General features: G+C 46.4%; 1 protein-coding gene across 10 annotated transcripts in view; it reads left to right on the forward strand.

Moving 5' to 3' along the window:
- The first annotated feature begins 9,652 nt into the window (after positions 1-9,652).
- Nrg3 (neuregulin 3) overlaps positions 9,653-12,477 on the forward strand; it is a 1,113,314-nt gene continuing 1,110,489 nt past the window's right edge. For all 10 annotated transcript variants that reach the window (XM_074079308.1, XM_074079313.1, XM_074079309.1 and 7 more), the window contains exon 1: positions 9,653-10,496. In XM_074079308.1, the coding sequence (XP_073935409.1) occupies positions 9,653-10,496 (844 nt within the window). The remainder of the gene's footprint in view (positions 10,497-12,477) is intronic.

The raw sequence follows: 12,477 nt of genomic DNA on the forward strand, positions 1-12,477 counted from the left end.
ACAAGTGTTTTGGGGTTCAAGTTCTGGAAATTGCTTGAGCATAGTGGTTCATGCCTGTGATCCCAACACCAAGGAGGCCAAGGCCCAAGGATGGAGAGTTTGAGACCAAACTGAGCTATATAGTGAGATCCTTTCTCACAAAACCAAGGGTTAAGTATGTAGCTCAGTGGCAGCGTACCTGTCTAGCATGTGCAAGACCCCCAGAACAGAAAGTAAGTTCTGGAAACCAATCACTTTAGGACTATCTTGCTCTTGGGACAGTTGTCCAGAGAAGTCAAATGTGAAGACCATAAAGCAAGCTAATTGGGACTTTCCTTTTTAAGGGCTCCCAGAAAGAGGCAGACAAAGGACAGAGCTATGTGTGGGGTGGTAAATAATATGTAATGATTTGCAAATCAGCCTTAAGGCAAGTCAGCACCAATATCTCCTATTAGTTCTGTTTACCAGGGGAATACTTGCTAGGTAATTGGATATTTCCCAAGGAGATTTTTTTTTTAAATCAGTATATCATTCGCAAAATGATGATTCTGAGATTTTGGCTGAACATTTTCTTTAATATTTAAACCATAAACCATAAATAGTGATTTTTGGTCTTTAATCTTGTCCAACATAACAGAGACTAAAAGATGTTTCCATTTGGAGTGACTAGGGGAGGTCAGAGTTGGGAAGATCTTTTTTTGTCCAGTCCCTGGTGGAGAGTTTTTTATATAAGCAACCTTTTGTACTGCAATTGCCATTCATTCCAAAGGCCTCTCTTGTCTGCTTCTGAAGCAAAACTGGCTATTCCCAAAGGATATGGAAGCCAGGTGGCCTGGCTCATCTTCCAAGTGGTTGACTTCCTGTGTCTCAACTCTACAATTCCTTTGGGTAAATAACCCCTAAGAGTTTTCTGTTTCTTTTACTTGTGTTTGGAAACTAGTCATCACTGTTCAGCCTATAGTTTTCCCCAGTTCTTTACTTTGTTGTTGTTTTTTTTGTTTTGTAGCAGTACTGGAGTTTGAATTCAGGACCTTGTACCTACTAGGCAAGAACTCTACCACTTGAGCCATACTCCCATGGCTCCTGTTCTTTGTGTTTGTTTGTTTGGTTGGCTGTTGGGTTTTGTTTTGTTTTCTTTTTTTCTTTTTTCTTTTTTTTTTTTTGCTTTAATTTACCATAGACACTTGGTATCTGTGAGTATATGGTTCCAAGGAGACTACTGTTAAGGAAAACCTGCAAATGCACAGGATAGATATGATTCAGTACTCTAAAATTACTCATAATTACCTGTACCATACATGTGGTACGTCTGAGCACCCCTAACTTGAAACACATGGAGTAGGCTACATTACTGTCATAAAAATTATGGTTGTACACATTAATACTGCTCACTCTAAACTAGATCTTATTTCAGGCTCAAATACTGCAGATACTTGATTCATTTTTCCTGTAACACTGCACAACTTTAACTAAAACATGGAGTCTTTCGACAATTCTAAAATTTTTTGATTTACCATTTAAACACATTAACTTTTAACTGATTTGGGAAACATTTGCTTTTTGGGAGGCATGTTTTCACAAAAGAGCGAGTATGGAAACATTCCACAGATCACATGGTTTAAACACAACTGGTATCACATGGGACTGAGAGCTTCTCTGAATCTACTGAACTCCATAATGCATATGTTGGAATTTAAAATCTTTGTTTTAGAAATTTCTTTTAATTTTTAAATTTTATTATTTTTGAACAATGCTTGTTCAAAAACACCAGTAATAAATCCCCAAATAGGGTGGAGTTACTGTGTTTTTCAGGTAGGGTCTCATGCTTTTTCCCTTGGGCTGACCTCAAATGGGATGGTGATTGTCCTTTCTCTTCCTTGTATATAGCTGAGATGACAGGCGTGTGCCATGACTTGCTTTTCCCAATTCTTATGCATAATTCCATTCCTATTTTACCTGGCTTCCCAGGTAATGAAAAAACTGTCACTATATCACCTTTACTTCTTTATACATTTCAGAATATATATACACACACTCACACAAACTCCAAGCACAATCATATGTAGACCCAGTTATTGGTTAAATGTGTTAGTCAAATGTCCCCAGAAGTTCATACTTTAAAGAAAATATATTATCACATCCTTATGTTCTCATAGTCATTAAAAAAATGGTATTTTAATACCTTGAAATAGAAAAAGTGTGTATTATACAAACTCAAGGAAAACAACAAACACCTTGACATAGTTTGTGTGTTTTATAAATTATATGGGATTATATCCATGGTTTTCAAGGATTTACTGGGATACAGCTTTGTAGGTCCTGAATTCTAAAATAGTCTCTAGAATATGATGAATATACTTTGTCAAGTTCAGATATATTTTTTGCTAGTTGCTATGAATGTATGGAAATTTCACAATGAAACCCCTTTGTACAATTAATATACATTAATAACATTTTAAAAGAAATTACTCAGGGCTGGAGTGTGGCTCAAATGGTAGCGCACCTTCCTAGCAAGCATGAGGCCCTGAGTTCAAACCCTAGTACCACCAAAATAAATAAATAAGTAAATAAATAACAAATAATAAATAAAGGTACTCAGATAACTGTGAGCAATTCTGGATCCAGCTAATCATGTCCCCACCCCCTGTCTTGCAGAATCTTTTCCCCTTGACTATGTGCTTTTGTTTCAGTGATGTACACTGGTGTAGTTATATGTACATGAAACACATGTGTGCCTTTGTGCACTTCTTCCCTTAAAACAGCAAAGTGTAAAAATCTCAAGGTCAGGATACAGAACAGAACTTCTAAGTCTTCAAAATTCCTGGGCACATCTATCTTACAAGGGTGGATGTTGTCAACCTTCTTGGCTTGTTAATGGTTTTTTCTAAATAACGAGGCACTATTTTCTTTTCTTCTTTCTCAATTTAAAGCACCAAGCAATTTTTGTTTTCCTGAAATTCCCTTTCTTAGAGATAACAAATGGACCAAATCTTCTATGGGCTACTAATACTTAGATTCCTTGGTAATTCTGTGTGTTTCCTTTGAGAGGACCATGGTAGTGGCAGTGGTAGGGAGGTGGCACACAAGGGATGGAGTGAATGTGCTCTCATCTAGGGCTGTGCAGTCAGTGTTTTTCCCACTGCACCTCTCTGTTGGCTCTGAAACTCACATACCCCAAGATCCAGCTTAAGAACAACAATGCAGTGCCAAGTTCCTATGACTACCTTCTGCACAACTCTTGGAATAGGAGGGCGCCGTAGATAATGCTTGTATCTGTCAGCTTTGCATAACTACAATGAAATACCAGAGGCAACTAACTTAATGAAGACAAATATAGCCCACAATTTTGGAAGTTTAAGTCAAATGTCAGGCAGCCTCATGAATTTGGACCTCTTGTGAGGTTACTGGATGGGAATGGTAGGAGAGTGTGTTGGAGCCAGCAGTCATACCTGAAGGCAGGAACAGAAGGAGACCAAGATGCCAAATGCCCACCATCCCTTTTGAGGGCATGCCCCCAATGACCTAACAATCTTCCATTAGGCTCCAGCTGTCAAATATCCACACCACTCTGGCGACCATGCCTTTATATGTGGACCTTTGGGAGATACTCCAATTACACTCAAGTCATAGCAGTGCTCCATAGAGACAGTGTGTATTTTCATTAATAATAGTTGCTACTATTTCCAAGGTAACTATCAAATGCCAGCCACACTGTGCACATCATGCATGACATTTTCAACTGTGCAGCTACCTGCAAAAAGTCAGATTCAAGTCTGACTGACTCCAGAATCTCTGCTCTTTCTCCTTGACTGTTGATTGGTCTATTTCAAGAATAAATTTCTGGATCCAATACAGGAGCTAGATTGTAGATCACCTGAAAACCTTCAGTGTCTAACAATGATCCTCAGGAGAGATTGAGTGTGGGAAGAGGAAACTCTAAGTGCATGTTTATATCTTAATTATCTATTAGATAAAGCAAGAAGTGAGGGCAAGCTCAAGCATATCAGCTGTTGTGGTCAATGTCTCAGCGGCTAGCACCAAGGTTGTCTGTTCTTTAGTTTCTCTGAACAGCTTTGCAAGTCTCCATGGTGTAAGTAGAAAGTAAACCAGTGCAGAATTGTGGAAAATTATGTTTGTTTTCTCCCACAGAGTGTTATGAAGATTTCATCCCCAAATCAAAGAAAGCAGAAAGCATTTCTAGGAAACACAGGTGAGATGAAGCCAAAGTGTTATTTATACAAACATAAAATCACATCAACTCTCTCTGAATGCAGCTATATTACACTGCCTTTCTTAGAATAATGAAGCTTGAGACAAAGATGTTTTCCTTGGCTATGAGAAAGCATTTCAGAGTGGCGTCATCACTCCTCCTTTCTACCTATAGCTTTTCTCACTGTAACCTGAGTTAGGAAAGCTGAGAAGCTTGCAAATGGTCAAATGGAATCCTCTATGTGGTCTGGAGGGAGGAAAAGAGAACATGAACTTACTGTTTTTGTTTTGGACTATCCTGAGAAGACATTTTCTTAGGTCTTTCCAAACTCTAGGTGCTCTGAGGGAGCTCAATCAGTGAACTAAAGTCAACTTCCACCTACCAGTCCTTCAATTTAATAATAAGATGACTTCAAAACAATAGAATGGTGCAGTATAGAAATCTAAGAGAATTGTAGCAAAGACCCATGTTGGGAAGGACGGGAAGGGTAGAAAGGCAAAAATGTTGGCAAGATCAAAAACAACACAAACAGTAGTGGCAAGTCTGAAATCCAAGAATAAAGTACTCATGTTGATACTCAAAAGTCCAGGTACTTTGAATTCAGTGCATAATCACATCAACCTTTAACAATGACAGTGACATCCTTCAAGACTGACTTTCTAGGTTTTTTTCTACTTCTGTTTCACCTCTGCCCTCACTCTACACTCCAGCTGTAGGCTGCTGTTGTAGGGTGGCTTCAAGTCTTCTAAGGATAGCAAATGCTTAAAGGGTTCACTGATCCACCGTCCACGTTAGCCAGCTACTAAGGCTTGTGTGCCCAGCCCTTTCCAATGGGGCTTTTCCAAACATTAGAGTTCCTATTTTGTCTCTCTAGAGTTTCCTGAGTTCCTTTTCATTATCTTTGAAGTAAAAGAACTCTGTCTTTGTGTCCTTCCTCATTTGGACTAGAGCAGTCTCATAAAGATAATCCTCCTTCCATCCACCAGTTCTTAGTTAACCTGTTATGAAATTTGGAGATCTGGTAACTCCATTCATTTTTTTGCCATCCAAATGCCTAATTCCACATCCTGATACAGATAGTCAGCATTTCTTAGTTTATGATAGTGCAATTTGGTGATATTTCAAATACCTAAGTCTTTGAATATTGTTATTAATCATCTTTTGTAACTAGGATATGGTTAGAACTGAAATTCTTCAACTTTCCACATTCCAATTTTTGCTCGGTAGAGTTTATTTTATGGTTTGTTCTGTTTAAGATCATGGGTTTCAATGCAGAAATCCTTAAAGTCAAGATGTTATGAATATGTGATCCATGGGGGATTTTTACTCTATTTTTGGGTTGGTCTTACACATAAGGCATTAATAGCCCACAAGAAGCAGGTAAGATTACTTGTTGAGCTCTATGAAGAAAACAATCTGCTTCTCTTATTTAGTCTTAAATTTGTTAGCATAGATTAATTGTACAAAGGGGTTTCATTGTGATATTTTCATACATGCATATAAAGATCAAATTCATCCCATTTACATTACTTTCTTAATTCACATCCCCTATCCCTTAATAGTTTTTAATGGGCTTCATTATGCTATTATCATGCATACATATAAGTCTATCATATTCACCATCCTTCATTCTCTCCTTTCCCCCTCTCTGTGTCCCCAGTATGCTTCTTTATTTAAAAGGCCACCATGACTATAAAAAATGTGTATCAGTCTAATCACGATAGTGGACTACAACAAGGGGAAAAAGGAAATAGGCAAGCATATGCAAGGTGTACTTAATTTTTGTAAAATGTTGACTTTGAAATATGTTGAGGTATCACACTGTACATAAACATATTTCCAGTGGACATTATGAAGAGTATTAGGATTTTGTGTGATAGACTATCTTCTAAATGACTACATTGCTCAGAGATCCCACAGTCAATAAGAGCACCCTAGAATGCTATTGCTGGGATTATCAAGTTCTCAAAGCCATGAGAGGTGTGTATGATAAGTCAGTTCGAGATATTGGGATTGGAGAAAAGAATTCCTATATAATCATTGCAACTAGGCACGTCCTTTGCAATCCAAAACTGCAGTTCTCATTTTCTGACAATACTGTGTGATTTACCTATCTGATTTGGTTTATTGTCAGTCTCTCCCACTAGAATGTAAGCTGCCTGAAGTTATGGGCTTTTGTTTTGTTCTCTGTTGTCTCCTCCAAGCTGACCTCTAGTTCATGAAAGGCTTGCATAGTGAATGAGCTATGAAGAAAGGGTGGAAGAATGGGAAGACAGATTTTTTGACCCAATAGCAAGATTTTAGAAATAATGTATATTGTTGACAGGCTGGGTGGTCTTCCCCAGGAAATGACACCTTCCCTAGAGTTCCAGTTGGAACCAAATGAGTTTGGGTTGGGAAATTTTGTGGGTTGACAGATTAGAGGCATCTATCCCCTGCAACCCCTGATTCTATACCTGAGCCTTTATCAAAGAATTTTCAATGATAGAAATCTTAGACAATCATATTGTAAAGACAAAAAGTGAATGACTTGACAGCTGATTGAACTTGGAGTATGAGGAGTAAGAAGCCATAGATGTAACTGTGCTTCTCAGCCTGGAGGTTTTGGTGCCATTGAAAGAACAGAATTTTTGGAGAATAAGTAGTAGCACCCCTCTCTATAGGAAGGTATCTGATGATGATTTTTAAAAGGTGCCATAGGCAAATAGTCTCTTTAGCAATATGATTTCATGTAATTATGTAGCATGTAGGTCCTATAGAAAACTATCACAACAATGGGCTCTCTTTTCTGCCCCCACCCCTGACTGACCCTTACCCCACTGATGCCTTGTGAAAGCAGCTACTGAGTAGTTGAGTGCAGTGACTTGGGATCTGGAAGAAAATGAAGTCAACAGGGAACCATGAATAAGCTGTGAAAACCCAGTAGAAATGAGAAGGGGAGGGACTTTGGAGAAGTGGATGAGGAAGGCATTGGGATGCATTGAGAGAAGGTGGAGTGATCACTGTTGAATTGTGGTTTCAGGAAAGGGAGCATTTGCCCAGCTGCAGCATTACAGTATCCCTGTAGTATGGATTTATCCAGTGGACAGTCCAGAAGGGGAGAGACCACAGAATCCAGGGGAAGGGGGGCAATGAACTAAGAGTGTTCTGGAAAAGTAATTTTCTTCTCAAATAGCTGACAGCAGCCCTTTCTACAATACGGGAAAGCTTTTACTTACTATACAAGAAGGCTCTGAGTAGATGCCTAGTACCCACAGAAGCAGAGATTGGGTCGAAACCTGAAAGAATATGGTTTCAAGGGTTTGTGGTATTGTGTTTTGCATTTGCAATTTTGGGGCCATAATTTAGCTTTAATGAATTCGGGCATGTTCAATCAAATTAAAAATCAGAGGGTTTTCTATGGGAGATGTCCCAATGTTACAGCTGAAAGAGGTGACAGTCACATTACTGCCATCTAAAATAATTTATTAACCGTGTCTGTGCAAACAATTCTGGTAGGCACAAAATCTAAGGGACTTTCTGTTTCAATGCATCTTCTGCCATCTCCTTCCTCCTAGTACCATTTGCTTTTTACCTGTGAATAAAATGGATACCTGGAAAACTCCATCTTAGCAGAAAGCATTACAGGACAAGAGAATGCTGGCTCCATCATTGCCTCAGACACCACTAGGGAAGTGTACTAGAAGGCTGTTGTTCTCAACTTCTCATTCTTGTTTGCTTAGAGCTTGCAATAAAAACATCACTTCTTCAGTTTCTACTTAGGAATAGAAAATCTGGGTAGAGTTGGCAAGGGAGGTTGTGCACCATCAGCAGATAACACGTTAATACCGACTCCACTCTTTAACCTTCCTTTTTCAATATGCCACCCAGGTAGGGACCACACTGCACCTGAGACCTAGAAAGGTACACAGGTCTTTCCCTACCGACCTGTGTACTGAAAAGAACACAGTAATGGAATGGAATCTAAGCTACCAACCCAAATCCTTTTACATTTTACCTCTCACAAGCACTTGCCTTATGAAGTGCACACCTATGCGTACACTTACATTTTAGGACAATACTTTTTAAAATAGAGGTAAGTTAGACATGCCTTAGAGAGATGACAGGTCTGCTACACAAAGGTTGTCTGCTTCACCAGCCTCTCTCTTAGGAACTCTGGCAGAGGTGGCTGTCCATCAGGCGCACGGCGGTCTGGCAGCTGAGCGCACCCGCACTCTTCCACGCCCCCAGTCCCTCGCCCGCAGCCTCAGTCTCTGTCCCTCTGGATTCGCACACCAGACCCACTCACAATCGGTGGGGAGCAGCGTGTGCCACACATCTCCAACCCGGGCTTGCTTCAATCATTTATTTATCTTGTGCGCATTGAGAAGCCACCACTGGGTGTTGGTGGGAGGCGCTACTCTGCCCAAATCCCAGCCCGTCCGCGGCGATTCCGCACACACACCCGCACCCACCCGGCTGCGCGAACCCGCTTGGAGCCGCCTCTGGCCGGGGATCCGCGTCGCCCGGGACCCCCGACGCGTCTCCAGCTGGGCTCGCCAAGCTCCACGGCGCAGCGGCTGCGGCGCAGGATTCAGCATTCTCCGCCTGCGGGTCGGGCGGCCCCCGCCGGCGCCCCGTGCGTCCCGACCCCCAGCTCGTGGCGGCGTCGCTCGCCAGAGTTTGACTCTCGGGCAGCCGCGGCGGCGGCGGCGGCGGCGGCGCGGGGCCGCGGGCGGCGGGCGCGAGGCTTGCCGGCCGCTCTCCCTCCGTGCTGCGCTCGGATTGGTCTCTGCCTGAGAGCACTGGCCGAGGGTTGGCTGCGGGCCGGCTGAAGAACAGGTGCACTTGGCCGCCCGGGCTCGCCGAGCAGCCGCCGACGAACGCGGCGCACCGGGCCGGGGCGAGCGGCGGCCAGGCCCGCCCCTGTGTCGGAATGCGGCTCGCCGGTGCCCGGCACCCCACGGCCGACCAGCCCGGGCCCTGAAGGCGGCGCTAGGCCGGGCGGCGGCGCGGGCGGGCGCCCCAGGGAGCGGGCCGGGCGCGGCGCCCCGAGGATGCCGGCGCGGCTGGAGCGCACGCAGGCGGTGGGCAGCGGCGACAGCGGCACCAGCAGCAGCAGCAGCAGCAGCGGCAGCGGACGCGGGGCCCCGGCGCGCAGGAGGCCGTTCGGTGGGCTGCACACGCGCCCCGCCGCTCCCTGACCGACCCGCGGCGCCGGGGGCCCGGCGCGCCCCTCTCCGCGCTCCTCGCCGCCCCCTCCCCGGCCCGCGTCCCCTCCCCCGCTCCGCTCCGCTCCTCCCCGCCCGCCGCCCGCCTCTCGGGGGGAGGGGCGTGGGGGCAGGGAGCCGATTTGCATGCGGCCGCCGCGGCCGCTGCTTGCGCCCGAGCCCGCCGCGGCCGCCGGAGCCCGCGCCCGGCCCGCGCGGCCCCATGCCTCTGGCGCGGCCCTCGGGGGGGCGAAGGTGAAGATCGGCTCCTAGGATGAGTGAAGGGGCGGCCGCTGCCTCGCCACCTGGTGCCGCTTCGGCAGCCGCCGCCTCGGCCGAGGAGGGCATCGCGGCGGCTGCGGCGGCGGCGGCGGCGGGCGGGGGCCCGGACGGCGGCGGCGAAGGGGCGGCCGAGCCCCCCCGGGAGTTACGCTGTAGCGACTGCATCGTGTGGAACCGGCAGCAGACGTGGCTGTGCGTGGTGCCTCTGTTCATCGGCTTCATCGGCCTGGGGCTCAGCCTCATGCTCCTCAAATGGATCGTGGTGGGCTCCGTCAAGGAGTACGTGCCCACCGACCTGGTGGACTCCAAGGGAATGGGCCAGGACCCCTTCTTCCTCTCCAAGCCCAGCTCTTTCCCCAAGGCCATGGAGACCACCACCACGACCACTTCTACCACGTCCCCCGCCACCTCTTCCGTCGGCGGCGCCGCCTCCTCCAGGACGCCCAACCGGATTAGTACCCGCCTGACCACCATCACGCGGGCGCCCACGCGCTTTCCCGGGCACAGGGTGCCCATCCGGGCCAGCCCGCGCTCCACCACGGCACGGAACACTGCGGCCCCTCCGACGGTCCTGTCCACTACGGCCCCCTTTTTCAGTAGCAGCACGCCGGGCTCCCGACCTCCAGTGCCAGGAGCCCCCAGTACACAGGCGATGCCGTCCTGGCCCACTGCGGCATATGCCACCTCCTCCTACCTTCATGATTCTACTCCCTCCTGGACCCTGTCACCCTTTCAGGATGCAGCTGCCTCCTCTTCTTTCTCCTCCTCTTCCTCCTCCTCCTCCTCCTCCTCCACTACCACCACTACACCAGAAAGTAGCACCAGCCCCAAATTTCGTAAGTAAACGCTAGGTCTCAACTATGATTTACTACCTAGTTTCCTTTCTGCCCTCTTGCAGTCTCTCTCCCCTCGCCGCGGGTCTTCTAGCGAGCCTCCTCGCCATCCCAGGTTTGGGGCACAGAGTGTGGGAGACGCTTGAAACTGGCCTCAAGGGGGGCGGGGAGATGTTGGCCTGTTTCTGGGTCCGGGTGTGGAGTGGGTGCGGTGGGAGGTGAGGGAGATCTCCAGGGGTGGGATCCACTGGTCCTACTTCAGTGGGTCCCAAATGAGAACCAAGCTCCTAACTTCCTTCAAAGGGTTAACGAGAGTGCAATCAGTCCTCTCTGCAGACCTGCGGGGCGAGCTCCTGAATCCCGTTCCTGTAGGGGGCTGGGGAGGGAGGGCCTTCCCAAATGTACCCAGCCCTTTCCCCGCCCGCCTCTGGGAAGGTAGGGGTTGGAAACACACACATGCAAATTTACCCACCATAAACCGCAAAGGGAAGTTATGCCCATGTGTGTGGACGATTTGATGGAAATGCAGGTAGAATAGAGCTGAAGTCGCTCCCAGCAGCCTGACCCAGGAGGGAATCAGGAAGGGTTAATTAGAAGCCATTGGGGGAGGCGGGGAAAGGGGATGATCCAAGGCAGAGGGCTAAACTGATCACCTCCCCCGCCCCCCAGCCTGACAGTGGCCCTGCAAAGGTGTAGAAATTGCTTCTGTGGCCACGGAGAGTGACTTAACTGGAAGAAAATGTGTGCAGGGAGCCCTGCAGAGCTGCCGCCCCTAGGGTCCTGGTGAAGGAGGAGTTTTTTTCAGCTCTGCCAAGCATTTGCTTTTGTTCCTTTCCCAAAGGTGGGGTGTGAACCTCATCTTTCCCATCGTACCTGAAAAATACGGGCGGGCTGGGACGGAGTTCCTTACACCAGAGGGTGAGAATATCCAACCCTTTGTAACATGTCACCCTTTGAATGTAGCATGTTCAACCTGGCTCAATTGGTGCCACTAACTGGCCAGTTCACATCAAGCACTGTGGCTTTCTCTGTATGGGAGGAGTGTGCTTTCTGTTCTTATAAATGCTGTAGGTCAGTAGTTGACCTACCGCCCCTCACCTTCTTCTAGAGAAATCTCAGGAACCTTCTTTATCTGACCATGGATCAGGACAGGGGAATAGTTTGTGCAACCTGTGAAGGTTATTTAGGACAAACCCCCGGAGTGGCAGCTTAAGTTCTGTGCGAAGCTATTTTGCAAAACTGTCTGGTTATGCTGTCTTGATGCTGTATTTCTGTGTTGAGCTATAACATCTGGGGGAAAGAAAGAGTGGTTATCATTAACTCTTCAGTGCTGGTAGGAATTCCTGGGTTGCTTTCAGTCATCTGGTAATTTTTCATTTTCTAGACTTGTGCTCTTACTGTGGATGTTGTTTAACCCTTGAAACTTTTTCTTTCTTTCTTTTCTTTTTTTTTTTTTTGATTTAGTGTACTTATAAGTAAGGTCCAGAAGAGAGAGTCTTTTTTTTTTCCCTTTTGCTTATACTCTGCTTTAGAAATAACAGGTTATAAGATAAATTGGGAGACAGGAAAGAAGGATTCTGCCACAAACCAGAATGGCAGTAGAGCTGGGAACTTGCAGCTTCTCTCAGCTTTGGTTGAAGCAGTCATTTCTGAGAGCATATTTTCTCAGGAGGTGTTTAGAGGCTCCTCTCAGCAAATCTAGCTTCAGTTTTGTGGACGGATAAAGCATTTGCAAGTGCGTGTGTGAGCATATTCAATGGATTGAAAATAGGTGTCTTTCTGTCCAAAAGACCACAGATTTTTTTTATCCCTTCAGATGCAGTTGATATGAATAATGGAGTGTGGGTGTATTTCCCAACCCTGGCTGTGTGTGTATGTGTGTGTGTGCACGCGCGGGTGCGCTTGTGGGGGGGACACTGCACATGGTGGGGGCATTTCATGTTCTTTCTCAATTGATTTCCTGGCAGTCCATTTGGGGGTTCTT

This window comes from Castor canadensis, chromosome 7 (genome assembly GCF_047511655.1).
Source record: "Castor canadensis chromosome 7, mCasCan1.hap1v2, whole genome shotgun sequence".
Lineage (NCBI taxonomy): Eukaryota > Metazoa > Chordata > Mammalia > Rodentia > Castoridae > Castor > Castor canadensis.